Genomic DNA, 17,848 nt, shown 5'->3' with positions numbered 1-17,848 from the left:
CGTAGTACAAGGTCAAATACTTACTGGAGATTGGTCTAAATTATCATCAACTTGAAAATTAGCTTCCAAGTCTAGTTTTCAAAATAATTCTACTTTCATAAAACCTATTTCTGTAGAAAACACAATTTAAAGTACGTTTGTGCTCTAATGAATCAGCTGGAGTACAATAATAGACCCTCCCTGCCTAAGTGTATTCAGGAGCTATATAGCACATTGTGCTAGAATTTTCCTAAGCTGTACAATTAGTTTCCTTTTTCGGAGGGTAATTTGAAACGCCTCTGTATGCTCAGTTCTTAAAACTCAAGCTATTTTGTTCTGATTTATTTTTATACTCTATACTTCTAGTGAATTGGAACCTTCTTTTAAAAAATCATAGTTTTGCATCAAATGATTTAAGAGAATTAACAGACTATAAGTTTAAGAAAAGAGGAAAAGAACCAATCTCATCTTCAATGCAAAGAACCACCTCTGGCCTGTTAAATGGAAAATCATTAACAGCCTACTCTACGGAGAGAGCTGTTCAACAGGAAAGAGACCCAGGACAAAGGGACCAGTCCCTAAACCAAATTAATTGATGGCAGTCGGATGTTTAATAAATCATGACTGTTGGCAGAAAGCACTGTGGTGTTTTCTGATGAACCAGCACTCCCACAGGAGCTGAATTTATACAAATATTTTAATTAATTATTGGATAAAAATAACTGTAGGTAAGTGTGTCTGAAAGCTCGTAACTATGTAAACTGCCTTTTATGCCTACATAGCTTTAAAGGAACGGATGTGACTGTTTCTCAGTGATACTAAAGAATTTGCTAGTTCTTTATCAATATACCAAGAGGTTAAATGATGGAGTTGACGTATTCTTAAGGTTTTCGTTGGTTTTATTTTGTTTAGTTTTCAATTTTCATAAATTTTGGCTGTTGTTTACTCAGCTTTGGATTAGGAGCTTTATTTCTAAAACAAACCCATTAATTACCAGTTCACATTAAAAATTTGCTTAACAGATGTCCAAGTTAATAGCATGGGACCAAATTTAAATGGGATCAAGATACAACTCTCCATGAGCTCCAGACTTGTGTTATCTTCACTTTGGCAAAGAGCGTGTGGCGATCAGAATATTAATTTTGATATTGTCCTTTGAGGTGTTTTCTCTGCTGAAACACTTGAGAAATTAAGGGAACTCTTACCAATTATCTTCCTTTTCTGGAACACGTGCTTCTTATAAATATTCAGGAAACATCTTTTCAGGGGAAAATTAAAACTGGAGTAGGGAACATGAATCTTGTATCTAAAGAGTCAAAATAGGCTGTAATGTTTGGCTGTCTGCAGACGTCACTGAAGAGTGGGTCTTGAAGATGATTGAGTGTGACTATAGCACATTAGGACTCTGCCAAGGATAACTGCTCCACCTTTCACTATGCAGAATTACCCTGAACCCTCAAAGGGAGGAAGGCCTTGGAGGAGCCAATGGCTGCAAAGGAAGACATTGATATCAGCTTCGGACCGGCTTGTGTGTTCAAGGATAACCTTGGGATAGCTCTTTTGATGTTGAAAGGGCCCCTTAAGTGAGCAAAATAGCTCCAGGTAGGTTTATGGCTGATTGTTAATTCTTACAATCTGTGAAGGAATCCAAATTTAGTTCAATTAAAAAAAACCCAAATAAATAAAACCTCAATTCTCACTTATGGACTCTTAAGCTACACCTATGAGGAAATAAAAGGCTACATGCTGTCAGGGAATCTTTTAGCATAAAATTGTCTTATTGATTTAAATTCCTGTGCACTGAGTCTGGTCCTTGGTTTTTACTCATGATCTTATGATTAGTCATTACCAATTACTTTCGGGAAGACATTGGTTAAAATTTATTTGTTGGGTGCGTAAAATAGAAGATCCTAAAGCAGTCTGCTATTTTCCAATGCTCTTCAAGACCCTTATATTTGGGGTATTTTGAAGATTACTGATGAAGTTTCTCTATAAAAGGTCCCAATTTTTGTCTATGTGAAATTTTAAACATAATATGGAATCCTCAAAGTATTGATATTTTATTTAGGTTGCACTAAACTGCACAAATATTATTTTCTTGAGAAAAATACTTTTCTTGCTCTATTTCTCTTTTTTTAATGTGTACATTTATATCTCCTGGGGAGGAGAGAAAACTGTGCTATTCTCTTTCAAAGGGAAAAAAATTATTAGTTGTCCTAGGTAGCATCATATTGTTTAAATGCAATACAATTTTAACTAAGTGTATAATGTACCCCAGATCTTAAATTAGATTTTATAAACCAACTAAAATGGGGCAGGGTGGGGGAAGGATTAACCCATACGCATCATTTATGCCTCTAGTTAGAAGTATCTGGATTTGATATGAAACCAGTTTGTAAAGTAAAAATCTAAACAATGGAGTCTAATCCAAGCATATTTCCTTTAAAAGAACTGGTTAATAACTAGTTGTTTGGTTGTTAAATAGTAAAAAGGTGGCTGAATTTTAAACTTTTCCCTGAAACTGTGAATAGAGGATAGAAATAACAAGGTAGACAATTCATGAGACTGCCAGATGATTCTTTTTCCAAAACCTACACTGAAAAAAAGAGGGGTTTTACTTGCTACTAATTGATATGAAACTTATAATTTGGCAGTTAACTGCTCACTTTACCCTTTCACTCTGGTACTTCAAGAATAGGTCTTTATGTTACAAGTACATTTGAGTTTTATAGAGAGAAACATTGAGAAGTACTTCGAGGCCAAACCCAAACTGTTTAATCTTATGAGTTCTACACTGTAGAAGGATATTAACTAAAATTATAAAATAATTTATAACAGTGGTTAATGAAAGAATATTCATAACCAGCAACCCTTGAGATCTGAGTTTTTGTAACACAATCAGATGTCGTTTGAGTGTTTTATGACCTTAAGGCTTTTCTCTGTTAATTGTACATCAAGATAATTGGCAAAACAACATTAACAGCACTAAGAATTACAGGTACATAAATTGTTTATAGTACTATAAATTGAAGAACTTGAATTGCAAATAACCAGGCAATACTTCTTCGATATGATGAGGTTTTAATTTTTTATAGCAAATTTTGATTTTTAAAACATACTGAAAAAGTTGCATTCGCTACATTTATGGCTGTGCTTCTGTAAGTAAACTGCTTTGATGATAGAGACCATTCAGTCCCCTGACCCATATTTAAACGATTCAAAGAATGACTATTTCTAAAGTTTCCAACTTTTTAAAGAAACACACAAAAAGGAAAAATGGTAGTAGCAATGATCAGGGGTCTTTCGAACAGAAATGCTTACATATAAGGAGAAGTTGTAATTAAGTTTCATTATATGGAAACAGCCATTTTAAGGAAAGAACTGAAATAGGTGGATAAGAAATGCTCTTTTTTAATTACATCTTTACGAAAACTGGTAACTTAATCTTCAAAACAGTATTTCAGGAGAAATAGGGAGTTGAAAATTTGGCCACTGCACGAGAGGATTAATAGTCATAAGATTTCTTAAATGATCTAATTCGTGACCTAAAAGAAAGATCCCATTACTTCTCAAAATTCTAATTAAACGTGGGAGCAGATAATAAGAATGAGATGACTTTTACAACCATTTTTTTTCTGAATCCCATCATGTGCTTTCAAGAACAGCCTTGGTAAGGTACCCAGAATGGGTACCATCAATTTGAGAGCACTCACCAGCCGGTCCAAGCTCGTGCCAGCAGCTGTTGTTGGTCTTTCCTCAGGATTGTAGGGCCTGAAACGAGTATTAAAATTTTCAGGAGCTGAGCGGGCAGATCTGAGGGCTGGAGCAGGTTTGGGCTGGCCACATCCCTGAAAGACCTGGAAGAACATTGGAGAGATTAAAAAAGCTACCCAGTGAGTTTCTAGAAGAGTGCAATACTGCAATGCAATGGTTGCCACATTTTCCACAGAGCTTTGGCCTCAAATAACTCTTATCTTGAAAGTAAACAAATATAATCACAAACGTAACAGAATGATTACCCAAAAAGACATCTTGTGATTGACTGTTACACCCAGACTCTTAGTTTCACGGTATATTAAAGATTGGAATTGTAACAGCTACCTCCTAGGAGGATTTCAGGATTAAATGAATTGTGTACCAGACACATCCATGTACTTGATTTTGGTGTGCAATAAACATCAGTCTGGGATTCTTGTTATCGTGACAAATGTATTTCATGACATATAAGGCCAAATCACTTGAGCAATTCCCCGCTGAATTATGAAAACCTCTACCTGTAGAGTTCTTTGAAAACCCTCTCTTGAGCAATGGTGTGGAAATAGGACATGCAAATGTGGGTGAAATCCACATAATGACAGTTTCCTCTAATTTTGTTGTTGACAGCTGTTCATGTCACTATTAGGATTGCTGTGGGAAATCAAACACTTTACTGTAATGATCTTAGGGACTGAGCTGCCAGTTCTTTTCCACAGTGGTTTCACTCAGGATGGCGAGGGGACACTTACTTCGCTGTTTCTAGGCTTCATACTATGTCCCGGGTATCAAGAGATAATACTTTTATAGATTTATAGGAAATACAGTGACATTTTCATGAAGTTTTGATGAAGTTTAAACATTTCTTCCATTTCTCCAAAGGAGATTTTTTTTACTCCTACACTTTTTTTTTTCTTTTTTTAGTACACTATTCAGGACTGCTTTTGTAGGCTAATTCTTAACTTGCGTGTGTGTTTAGAAAGCATTCCTTTTTGGTCTTGTTATTTGATTTCCTTGTTGCTTGACTCTAAAATTAGTATATTCCATGATGCACATTATGTGATTCTAGTGATATACTTAGAGAGCTCTTGAGTACCATTCCCGATGACAGATTCCTTCACGTGCCATAATTCATTTTGTTTTACCAGCTAATTTCACTTCTGTTGTATTCAAAAGTTCTCCTTCAACTCAGCATTTTGCAGAGCACGAGCACTTTGACTTGGTATTCCTCGAGACCGGTCTTAGCACATTATTGATTCTTTTTCTCCCACACAATTTCTGAAGTTGATGGTGTAAACCAGTGTGATAAAGACAGTGGGCCTTTTCTCCCTCGAGCCAAAATCACTTCCCAGCGGCAAGGTCGTTGCTGATGGAGGGCATTAACATTTCCAAAGCTCCAGGGAACTGTTGAGAGTGCTATTTAGGATCGCTAGGAAAATGACAGCTGACTAAAAAAGCATAAAACTTAAGGGAAAACAATACTAAGGGTCTTGCTGAGATTTCATAAGGCCTGGACACTGAAAGAGTTAACAGCCCTCCTACATTCGCCCTTGGCAAAATTCTGGCTCCCCACCAGGTTATAATTCAGTCACAGGATTGTGAAATGCCCTGAAAGGATATTAGTGCTCCAGAGGAGATATTTCATCATGAAAGAAAACCTTTCACCTGTTTGATTTCTTTTCTTTCTTTCTTTTTCTTTTTTTGTGGGTGTTAATGAAACCTAGGTATGTAAATGTAGTGTAGTAGCTTTCTGTTATTCCTATTAGGTTTGGATTTTGAAGATAGCTTCCGTGCAGGAATTGCTGGGTTTATAATCCAAATCCCACAAAACATCAACTTTTAATTATTTGGGAAACAACATCTAACTCCCTACATAAACACCTGTCACAACAACTTCATATCATCAAGGTCTCTAAAATACAGATTTTATAATTCCTTAGAAAAAGGGAATATCATAAAGAGACACCCTTTGGTGTGGATGTTTCCAGCTCTGGGATCCAAGAGCTATTATTCAGAATTTTGCAAAACCTAATGAGGACATTACAAAGGCGGACCAGGGCATCAACTCATCCTGTTTTTGCTTAGGAATGATTAAAGACCCTGTGTTATTCTGATGTTCTCATTCCGAGAGTACATCTTAAACAACATATATAGCAGCCATATAACTTAGATGACTTTCAAAGATACAATTAATAATTTATTTAATAATGCATGTTAGCTGGATAAAATATTTTGAATATTTTGAAAAGATGGGGTGCAGGGGGTGGGTGACAAAAGGAATTCTTCTGTAGAAAATGTGGATTGCCTCACATGCAAATTTTCTGAGTTTGCTATAGCAACAGTATAATTCAACAAAGCTTTATGGTTCATGAGATCCAGAGCTAGATACAACTACAAAAGGTTTTTTATTCTGGTAGCCTGGGTACCTCAGGATTTTAAACTTTGAATAAGAGAAGAAACCAATGAGGAGTCTTGTTGGGGAAAGTGTCATAAATTAAATAAGAGTTAGTAGAGCAAGATTCTCCCCTACTCTTGGATATGAATTTCCTGTGACTTACCTTCCCCGAGGTTCAGTTTTCTCATCTATTGAAGGCTTACCATAAAAGATCTCTAAGTCCCTTTTGGTTCTATCTTAGTGGTTAAAAGTATGGGCTTAGGAATTGCTGATTGTTGGAATGTGGGGAATGAGCAAAAAGGAAGAGGGCATAATGGCTTAAGCACTTGGATAGAGGGAGATCCATTAACTGGAAGAGGAAGCATGGAAGAGCAGGTTTATGGAAGAAAATCAAGAGTTTGGTGGGACCGTGACTGTGGGACGTTCGTAATGCTTTTTATGCATTCATGGAGAGCTGCTAAGCAGGCAGTTTGACATATGAATCTATGAGTGGTCAGGTTGGCCAACATAGATCTGGATCCTTGGCCTAGAGATGGTATTTGAAGCCCTGAAACTGGCCTGGTTTCCCAAAGGAGGGTACATGTACGTAGTGGGCAGATAGGGCTGAGGGCAGCCCAGCGCCGCGCCACCATTCAGAAGTGTCCCCTCTGATCCTTAGTTTTCTCCACTGCCACGTGGGAACAAGAATGCTACTTACTGGAAAGACAGGCTGTGATGAGAAAATGTGATCCTTAAACAGGAGCACATAGCACAGAGTTTGGAAGAATAAGTAGCTCATAATAATTAGCAAATTAAATCATCCTAGGATCTGTTCTTTCCAGTTTTGCTTCTAGAGGAGATTTGAAGGAATAGAATGTCTTGGCTGATGCTTCTTAAATGTTTTCCATGATCTATAATTTCCAGGGGGCTAACAGCTGCTGCATAAGCAAAAGATTTCATAGGTCAAAGTTAAATTGGGTATTTTTGCCTGGCCTTCATCATGTTAACATGTATTCTGACTTGTCAAAAGGCAGGATGCCATTTGTAGGGTTTCCCAAATTTTTTTGATCATGTTTTCTCCAGGAGTTTCTTACAAGTGGTGCCCCAGGAAACACCCTTTGGGATATGTGCTGGTCTAGGCAACTTGCAGTAGGTCATTCTAACTTGACAAGAGGAAAAGAGATTCAGGTGAATCTGCTTTTACTTACAGGTATTTATGGGAAGAGGTTCTAGTTTAAGACAAAAGGTCTTCTCTTTAAAACAGAACAGAAGGTTCTAGAGGACAAAGCTGCAAGCTAAGTCACCTTTTTGTTGAACAAAACATTAGAGCTATATCTTTAAGAAATAGAAACAGTACTACTGCCTGCCTGTCTCCCTCTCAAGGGATGTTGACAGGAATAATTAGATAATTCAGAAAAGTATTTGGAGCCCCAATGAAGACAGATGCACAAAGGAATCATGCTTCCCACCTAGCTGACTCACAAAGCCTGTGGATTTCGGGAAGAGATCTGGCTCACGAATCCTCTCATAAGAGGATTACTAAGATAATGTCTCAGAAGTATGTTGACATTCTGAGATTAAAGAAGCTGACATTAAGATAGAAAGTGCTGAAAGAAGAGATATTTTATAGTTTCAGAGGGACAAGGAGGAGAAGGAGGTATGCTGATAACAGGTCTGGGTACTGTGTCTTAGGTTTCTAAATACAAGTATTTTTCCTTTAAGGGCCATACAGCATTTTAACATATGTCCCTTAAAATAGACTAACAAATAGTATGATTTTTTCTGAGGCACACAGAGCTTTTCCATGCCTATGTCTCTTTGCTTTCTTTAATTTCTGCATTGTCTTTTCCAGCTTGATATTCAAAAAAGTCTTCACTGGTAACTTTGGAAATTGTAACTGCAAATAAGTTGTGTCTGGCTCCTGTGGTTTTTCTTTTCTTTTCTTTTCTTTTTTAATTCTAACGTTTCAGTGTCTCCCCAATAGGTTGTTATTATGATGGGAAAGATGTTGCTATTCCAATAAACAATTTTGAAATTTTCATGTTAAACATGAAAAGCAACAGTTAACATTATCTAAATTTAATCAGCCTTAATGTTTTGAGAATAATGATTTATTTATTTATTTATTAGACTCTAATTTTCATTATTACAGGGTTAATGAATGAACTTTGTGTCAATTGACCACTTGGGAAATTCGATTCTATTCCATTAGTTCCTAAGGGAACAGAAATCAACATACTGCATCAATTCTATATATTTGTTTGTCCAGGTGTGGCCATTATTTTCACAAGAGACAAGTGTGGCATAATAGAAAAGTCATGAACAAGGGTCTAAAAACTTGGGGTATTAGCTTTGGTTTTTCTTCTTACTCTTATGTGACCAATTGTCAAGGCTATTGTGAAGCTGAAATGCCATAATGCATAGAAAAGATTCTGGGAAAAATGAGTTATAATGGTGTATTATTATTTTTATTGTGGTAATCTGTAATTAAATAGGACGAAAAATAACAAATGTAATTAATAAGTCAAATCTATGGATTATGCAGAGCTAAGCATGAATAAAAACTTCCAACAAATAGTACTATATATATATATATATTATCATGGTACCCAAGAATCTCTAAGAGCTCCTAGCACAGTTTGTGTTTAAAAAAAAAAATCTGGAGTGCAAGGATAGTTCAGTGGTAGAATTCTCGCCTGCCATGCGGGAGACCTGGGTTCGATTTCTGGTCTATGCACTCCCCACAAAACAAACAAAACCAGTCAATCAAACACAAATGCAACAAATGGTGCTGCACCAATGGGATATTCACATAGAAAAAATGACGAAATGTGACACCACCATACAGCATACAAAAAAAAAAATCTGGAGTCCAAGAATATAAATAATGAAAATTTTGGCTATAATTTCCCCCTTTTACAATAATTTATTTAAGGCAATTAGTCTGTGGACTTCTGTAACGGGAAAGAAGAGACAGGAAAAGAAATAGAACTGACCCTTATTGCATGTTTATGGTGTGCCAGATATCACTGTTCTATGTGCTCAGCATGCTTTATCTCAAGTAGTATCTCATCAAATGCAAAGTTTAACACTTCTTCCTCTGACATAAGAAAATCTAACTCATGCATCCACATAAAAATATTTGATATTTCCTTACTCCATTACTGTGTCAAATTAGAAGAAAACCAAATCAACTTTTGTTTAAACTGGATAACTAGAAAGTAAAAAAATTCTGTGTCTTGATCATTTTATATTAAAAATTCACTGTGCCAAATAAGCCAATTAAGGGAGGAGGGACATTGCTCCCTAAATAGTCAGGATTGGTTCTCTGATTGACCTGTTAGGTGAGCGGGGAGTCATGAGCTCTGGAAATATCTGGGCTCAGATCACAGGCAATATCTGTTTCTTGGGCCAGAGTGACAGACCACTTGGGCTGCTTACAAACCCTTCCTTCCTTATATCCTCACTTCATCAGAATGATAAACACTGGCAACTGTACATGACAGCAGACACAAGAGTCCTCTGGCTTCAGGGCATTGCTGGTGGCCCTTTCCCAAAGTGGACATGGTAGCCAGAATGTGTGGGCAGGAGGATGCTCATTTATCATTTGCCAATAGATATGAGTAAATTAGAATATTTAAAAAACAATTAATTAAAAGTAGTAGTGAGAAGAGCTATGTTATTAGCATTCTATAAAATTAAACTGACACTCCCAGAATCTCATTTCACACATTTTTCTGGTTCTTAACCACATTCTGCTAATATCCTAAGAAATGTTTTCCTGAATGTAAATTTAAAACATTTTGTCAATGACTTCCTTTTTATGTATGAAATCATTATACTCATCACATAAACATTCTAAATATCATAGTTTATTTTTTTTTAATTTCATCAGTTTGGTAACTTTCTTGATGGTTTGTTGTTGAAGAAAGTGATTTTTTTCACCCTTAACCTCAGAACATTTAATCTCTGTCTTCCTTCCTCTTCTTTTCTTTGTCTTTCCTTTCCTCTCTCATTCTGTTCCATCTTTGTTGTTTGTTCTTTGTTCCCCAATTCATGCTTCTCTTTCTTTAAAGATTGATTCCAGTGATCCCTTGGCCAAGCTCTCTGGCAAACTCTAGTCCCTGGATGGGTTCAGGATTCTGTTGAGAGAATTCTGGGTTATACTGAATCAAGTCAAGTCATTAGTTTTCTTTTTTGGTCAATTTTCCTTGCCTTCACTTATAGAAAGAGAGCTACTGTGTCAGTTTTAAAAATCTACTCAACATGCTTATGCTCTTTGGTTCAAGAATATTTGTCAAATGTACTGTACACCTCTTAAAATCTTTTCTTCAATTAAAGCAAATTCTTTCCATTTGCTTGAGAAGATGATTATTCCATAAAAGTTTTGCATTTCTTAAACATTAGAGCACCTTGGTATTTCTTCCTAAGTGATGAGTAGGGAGAAGTTGCATGGAACTAGAGAAGGCATTCTTTTAGTTGTAGAGAGAAAAGAAACACTAATCCTCTTGGCCTGGCTATAGGATTATTTCATATGCTCTTTGTTTATAAGGTTTAAAGCAGTTCTCAAGATCATTTTGCAGAAGTGTAAATTTCATCAGCCTGGCTGGTTGAGTATGACCATGACCAGACATAGATGGTAGGAATATGCCAATTGGACATGACCCTGCCGTCTGGGGGGTACCGACAAGAAATCAGGCAATTATAATACAAAGTGATGAGTACTGTGGGAGCATCCATGAATGGCCTCTAACCCAGAGTGGAGAGTCAGAGAACATTTCTTAGAATAGTAATGGAATGTTACTATTAAGAGTTGGCTCTTACTGGCTCATAAAGGGGATTGTTACCTTATTGGGAATTTGCAAGCCAGTTGTTAAACATAGCCTCTATTAAAAACTATACTGTAGAAACTTACAATTAAATAAATGATATAAAAAACCAGGGTAACATATACTCTAAACCCATCACTTTCTAGTCACTTTACTAAGTTTACTTTTGCCTATGCTCTTGAAGTTATTTATGTCACTTTTACTCATGAGGTGGAAATATATAATGGTGTGTAATTCTGTGCTCAGTGACATCATACAGGTAGCTTGAAATTAGCCATGGTGGGGAGTGTTTATGCAGCAGAAATTAGTAAACACTACAAATGAATACCTTCCCCTGTAAGAGTTGATCAGTAAAACATTTCAAATATACCAGTGAATGTTGACCGGATATATAGAAATACAAATAAAATGGGATATATATATATGCATGTATATATATATATATAAAACAGGATATGATTCAGTTGTAAAAAACAATGAATGGATTAACCTTGAAGACATTATGATGAGCGAACTAAGTCAGACACAAAGGCAGAAAGAATGTGTGATCCCATTTATTTGAATTAATTTCAATATGCTAATTCCCAGGGGCAGAAAATAGAGTACAGTTTACTAGGGGCAGGTGGGGGAAGAGTAGAGACTTAATGCATAATAGGTGTAGGGTTCTGTTTGGATAATGGAAAAGTTTTGGTAATGGATGATGGTGAGGTAGTACAGCATTATGAATGCGATTAATCCCAATGAATTATATGCTTTGGAGTAGTTGAGAAGGGAAATTTTATGTTGTACATGTGCCTCCACAGTTTAAAAAAAAAGAATAAAGGGACAATGACAATTAAATGCAATATATGATCTTGGACTGGATCTCATAATACAGGAGAAAAAGCCAAAAAGGGTATTATTGGGACACATAAAAAATTAGAATATAGACTGTAAGGTTTGTATCAATGTTAAATTTCTTGGAGTTGATAACTGTATTAGGCTGAAAACATAAATAAAGAGCCTTGTTCTTAGGAAATACACATGGAAGTATTAAGTGTTCAGGGATCACAATATATACAACCTACTCTCAAAAGTTTAGAAAATAGACAGCTAGACGAATGGATGGATCAACAGATACTCTAGATAGCTGGATACATAGAATGATAAGGCAAATTGGCAAAATGTTAAAAGTTGGTAGATCTGAGTATTTGGATGGGTATATTTTGGAGTTTTCAGTATGGGGAGTGCATTATTTTTTTCAACTGTCCTATAAATTTGAAATTATTTCAAAATAAAACGTTTTAAAAATTAAAAAAGGGAGTGTGTTGGTGGTGGCCCGGGAGGGATGGGATGGGGGTCAGGTCATGCAGGACCAAGTCTGGGTTTTATTCTTATGACAATAAGGAACCAGCGAAAGATATTAAGTAGGGGGATAAGGTGAACATATTTGAATTTCCTCCAGTTCCCTCTGATTGTGGTGTGGAGGGTGGATCGGACTGTGGCAAAATGAGAGGCAGGGAATCAATTAGGGGCCTGTAATCTATGTCTGAGATGAAGTCCCGAATGAGGGCAGAGGTTGTGCATGGATTAAAAAGACGTTTAGAATGATTGTTTAACAGGGTTTCATTACGGACTGACTATAAGGGGTGAAGGAGAAAGGAAAGTCCAGGAGCCAGCCCAGTTTCTGGCTGGGCAAAAGAGCTAGTGGAGGAGCTACTATGTCTTGTCTAGAAAATGCAGTCAGGGAGAAGGATTCGCAGGAGGATGATGAGCTCAGTTTGGAAAAGTGGAGGTGGAGGTACGTAGTACACAGTTGGATAAACAGGTGTGAAAAGGAGATTAATCTGGACCAGAGAGTTATTGGGATGAAAAAAACCTCCTTCCCTCCATAACACTCATATACTGAGGAGTTGAAATCAAAGAGATGTACAAAACAGTTACTCAGAGCCATCTATAATTTAAAATTTTCTAGCAAAACAGCTTGCTTATAGATTTACAATGGTAGCTCCTTCACATGTTTAAAAATAGGCTGGTTGGGAAAATAACTTTATCAGAATCAAATCAGATCACATAGCCTTGAGTAGAAGAGAATTGCTAAGAGCTGGGAATAAGTGGGCATATTTGGGAGACTGAGCAGAGGCCACTGAACTTCCTCTGAAACAATAATATGCTGCCTGTGGGAAGCATGGTTCTAGGGAAGGGGTTCTCCTCTTAAAGTCAGAAGGAGCTTGGAAGGAGTTTTCTTTTAGGAGAGTAAGAAAGTACCTTTAACAGTTCCTAAGAACACACTGAGTGTTAAACACTGCACTGAGTTTCAACAAACTATTCTTAAGTAGACTACATTAAACGTAATCTTTTCATCCTTTGCCCTGAAGTTAAAATGAAAGAAAATCTTAAGATAAATCTCCAAAGGTTAGAGATAATCAAGAGTTTCCCTTTATCATCGAAAGGAGAAAAAAACTATCTTTTTTACATGGAAGGAAAGTTAAAACTAGTTTGCTTTGGATGTATTTCCTATAAATGCATCATTAGTATTCTTTTCAAACCTTCATTTTATTTTATAACAAACACACATTTTCTATTTTATAAAAAAATGGTGTTTTTTTTTCCCTGTAACTAACTTGTGAAAATCTGGCCCTGTTACCCAATAATGTTACAAACAGAAATGGAATAGATCCTATTTACTTTGCACAGAAACAGATACATCAAAGAATAAAAGATCTTTTAAGGTCACTGTTTCTTGGTGGATGTGATAAGTGAGAGAAGATGGATAGAACATGAACTTTGAAATTTGAGTCAACCAGCAAAAATATTCAGAGTCTAGACATCATTGAGAACTGCCCTCTTTTAAAAACAAAACAAAAAAGAGATAGAAATAGAGTTGAAAACTGTGTAAATAGTATGGTCATTTATTTTTTCCTGAGAGATTAGACACAAAGGACCAAACCACCTGTCAATGGAGTAGGCCCATTATCCTTTCAATGTAAGAATAATGCAACGTAGGGCAGAAGCCACTGACATTTCTCCAAAACCCTCTGTGCTTTGCTCATGTTGGGGCACTCATGGACCTCAGTTGGGTTGCTAGCATAGTCTCCAGCTCCTCTGCTCTTCTCTTTAGCCCACTTTCTTCTGAAAGCCTTGATTTTTAGACATTTATTCAGTGCTATTCCATGTCATGTTAAAGGCCATGCAGAGGTATGTGTCCGACCTCTGTCCCCTGCTAGGAGATTCTCTGCTATCCCCAATAATGCATAGATAAGAGGGTTTAAATGCAGGTGTGTGAATATCTAACCTATTCTGACTTTAGATGCTGTGATGGATTGAAGCTATATGTACCCCAGAAAACTATGCTCTTAAAATGAAGCCATTCCTGTAGGTGTGGACCCATTGTAAGTAGGATCTTTTGTTGAGTAGGATTTTAATTTAAGATGGGACCCACTTCATTCAGGGAAGGGGGCGTGTCATAATCCTCTTACTGGAGTCCTTATATGAAAATGAAATTCAGACAAAGAGAGAAAGTCAAGGATGCAAGACTTAAAAGCAGCTAAACCTGGAAGAGAAGGAAGAAACAGCAGATGTTGCCATGTGCCTTTCCATATGATGGAGGAGTCCAGGATTGCTGGCAGTTGGTCTTGGGGAGAACGCATTGCCTGAGGATGACTTAATTTGGACATTGTTTTAGTTTGCTAGCTGCCGGAATGCAATACATCAGAGACGGATTGGCTTTTAATAAAAGGGGATTTATTTTGTTAGTTCTTCAGAGGAAAGGCAGCTAACTTTCCACTGAGGTTCTTTCTTACCTGGGAAGGCACAGGATGGTCTCTGCTGGCCTTCTCTCCAGGCCCCTGGGTTCTAACAACTTTCCCCGGGGTGACCTCTTTCTGCATCTCCAAAGGCCTGGGCTGAGCTGCAAGTGCTAAGATGAGGAATGCTGAGCTGCTTAGGCTGTGCTACGTTGTGCTCTCTCATTTAAGCACCAGCCAATTAAGTCAAACATCATTCATTGCAGCAGGCACGCCTCCTAACCAACTGCAGATGTAATTAGCAACAGATGAGTTTCACATACCATTGGCTCATGCCCGCAGCAACAAAACGAGGTCCGCTCACCTGGCCAAGTTGACAACTGAATCAAACTACTACAGACATCTTTCTCAGCCTTGAAACTGTAAGCTTTTAAGCTAATAAATCCCCACTTTTAAAAGCCAATCCATTGGCTTTTGGCAGCCTAGCAAACTAGAAGAGGTACTAAAGATAAACCCAAAGACTCTCATGGATGAGACAAGAACTGAATGTTCTTCATAATTTATATAATCTAGACATTTTAACATAATAACAACAATTAAAACTCAACCTTTTTGAGGCTATTTTACATGGTATGCTGGCTTGAAAGGATTATGTGCCCTAGATAAGCCATGTTTTAATCCTAATCCATTTTGTGGAGGCAGCCATTTCTTTTAATCCCTACCCAGCACTACAGGTCAAAACTTGATTGGATTATCTCCATGGAGATATGGCATGCCCAATTGTGGGCATTAACCCTTTGATTAGAGGGAGATGTGCCTCCACCCATTCCAGGTGGGTCTTGATTAGTTTACTGGAATCCTTTAAAAATGGAAACATTTTGGAAAAAGCTTGAGAGCCATGAGAACCACGAGAGCCCATGCAGCCAGAGACCTTTGGAGTTGAAGAAGGAATATGCCCCTGGGGGAGCTTCATGAAACAAGAAACCTGGTGTCTCCATGTTCGCTGTGTACCTTTCCAGTTGAGAGAGCAACCCTGAACATCATCAGACTGCTTGAATGAAGTTATCTTTCCTTGGATGCCTTAGATTGGACGTTTCTATAGCCTTGCTTTAATTTTGACATTTTTACAGCCTTAGAACTGTAAACTAGCAATTTAATAAATTTCCCCTTTTTAAAAGCTGTTCCATTTCTGGTATATCACATTCTGGCAGTTCACAAACTCGAACACATGAATTGTAACATTTTACCCTCAAGCAACCCTATGAGTAGGTCTGCCAGAATCCTCACTTCTTATGTGGATTGAGTTTATACAGGTAAATAATTTGCTCCAAATCCCACAGCTCTCAAAAAACAGATCCCAGGTCTATCTGATTTCAAAATCTGACCTGTTAACCACTATGCTGTTCTAAGAATTTGAGACTAACTTCAATTACATTTAAAGATATTTTCTCTTTCTCATCATCAGGGTTCCTGCGGCATTATACTTTCAGATTATGAATTTAATTCAACAAAATGTACTATGTTTCTTCCTTGGGTAAAATGATGTGTTAGGAAGGGACTCTCTACAATGTAAGAATGAGTAGCCACTGTCCTCAAACAACTTACAGTCCTGGGGAGGGAATGTAAGTACAGATAACCATAACACAGGGAATATGTTCTGGACTCTAAGAAGAGCAGCCTCAATACAAGGGCTGAACGAAAAGAAAAAGAAAAGTTATTTGAGGGGATCAAAATATATTTATTTGAACTAAATTCTAAACAATGGCTTCATATCTGAAAGAAGACTTTTTTCTATGTGAAGTCCCAAGATGTTATTTATTCCTGAATATTTCAAAAGGGAAAAGATCCAAAGAAAAGAAAAAGATCTTGGCACTAAAAAAAGAAGTCTGTATAATTAACAAAGAGATAATGCTTGCATAACTGTGAACTGTTAGAACTGGAGGGGGTCTTTAGATCAAGCCCGCATTCTGCAGATGAGGAAACTAAAGGTTCCTCAACTGGAGGCCGAGATTACACTCTCTTTTTTGCTCACTTAGGTTTTTTTCGTCTTTAGTATAGTCATAGATCCAGGAAGAATTAGGCAAAGAAAATTAAGTACCCGCAGGCTGCCCATTCTAGTGTAATGGGTTCCACTCCCGTCTGTAATAAGCATTAATTGAATGGATGGCTTAAATTGGAATTTAATAAGTCTTCCTTCTTAATTTAGATGATATCTGACAAACCAATCTTTCCCTGGATTAGTTCTGAAATTATTCCTTAATACAGTTAAATTATATCTAGTGAGACAAATTTTCATCTTTCCTGATAGGATAAGGTGATTATCAACACATCTGAAATTCACAGGCAAAGATTTAGCAAGCCTTTTTTACTATTTTTTTGTCCTCCATTTCCTTGCGGTACTTCCAGAACCCTGTAGAATTCTGAACTCCTTCCTTAGATGGCTGGTACCTCCAATGATGAAGTGTTATCTAGCCATGGCCGAAAGATACTTATTGAAGGGACAGTGAAAACTGTTGAGAAAATCTTTTTCATTGGAATGGGACAGATGTGGGCTGCAATCTCAGTTTTGCCACTCATTTGTGTTTGATCTCAGGCAAGCTACCTAATCTCCCTAAATTTAACTTCCCTTACCCATAAAATGAGGAAATGAATGCTTACTTTACAAAATTGCAGTGAGGATTTAAAATAAATATGTAAGGCATACCAAAAGAGACCCACATGAGAGCAAGGTCTCTATTTAGTCCTCTGCTATATTCTTTGTGCCTGGTACATGGAAGGATGTTTGTTGAGTTAATATAGTAGATGCTCAATCATTGGTAGACATGATGATTGTCATTGTTCCTAGATGATTCTGTGCCCAAAAGGGAACCAAGAAAAGTGTAATATGTTATTGCCCCTAGTCTTTAAAAATGCATATATTGTGTATATTGTGTTATGCAAAGGGTATATAAATCTAGAGCCTCAAGTCAATGCCATGTTATTACCAGAATATTGTAGTTTGGTTAAACAACTTGTTATAGCCAATGCATCTTTTTAAAATGGGAATCTCAATGTGCCCCATTCTCCAAAATCCCAGCTGTGGACTAAATTGGAGAAGAAAAAGGATCTGACACTATTTCCAAAAAAATAGATCTCACACAGGATTGGAGCAGGCACATTCATGATGACAATAGATCATTTCATTGATC

General features: G+C 37.0%; 1 protein-coding gene across 2 annotated transcripts in view; it reads right to left on the bottom strand.

Moving 5' to 3' along the window:
- The window catches only part of GPC6 (glypican 6), a 1,138,931-nt gene that overhangs the window by 86,754 nt on the left and 1,034,329 nt on the right, over nt 1-17,848 (bottom strand). For both annotated transcript variants that reach the window (XR_013174668.1, XM_077158532.1), the window contains exon 6: nt 3,693-3,836. Coding sequence is in view for 1 of the 2 variants with exons in the window: in XM_077158532.1 (XP_077014647.1) it covers nt 3,693-3,836 (144 nt within the window). In the remaining variant the exon portion in view is untranslated. The remainder of the gene's footprint in view (nt 1-3,692; nt 3,837-17,848) is intronic.

The sequence above is a fragment of the Tamandua tetradactyla genome, chromosome 4 (genome assembly GCF_023851605.1).
Source record: "Tamandua tetradactyla isolate mTamTet1 chromosome 4, mTamTet1.pri, whole genome shotgun sequence".
NCBI lineage: Eukaryota > Metazoa > Chordata > Mammalia > Pilosa > Myrmecophagidae > Tamandua > Tamandua tetradactyla.
Note: the sequence above shows the minus strand (reverse complement) of the source record. Positions and strands in the feature narration are given on the sequence as shown.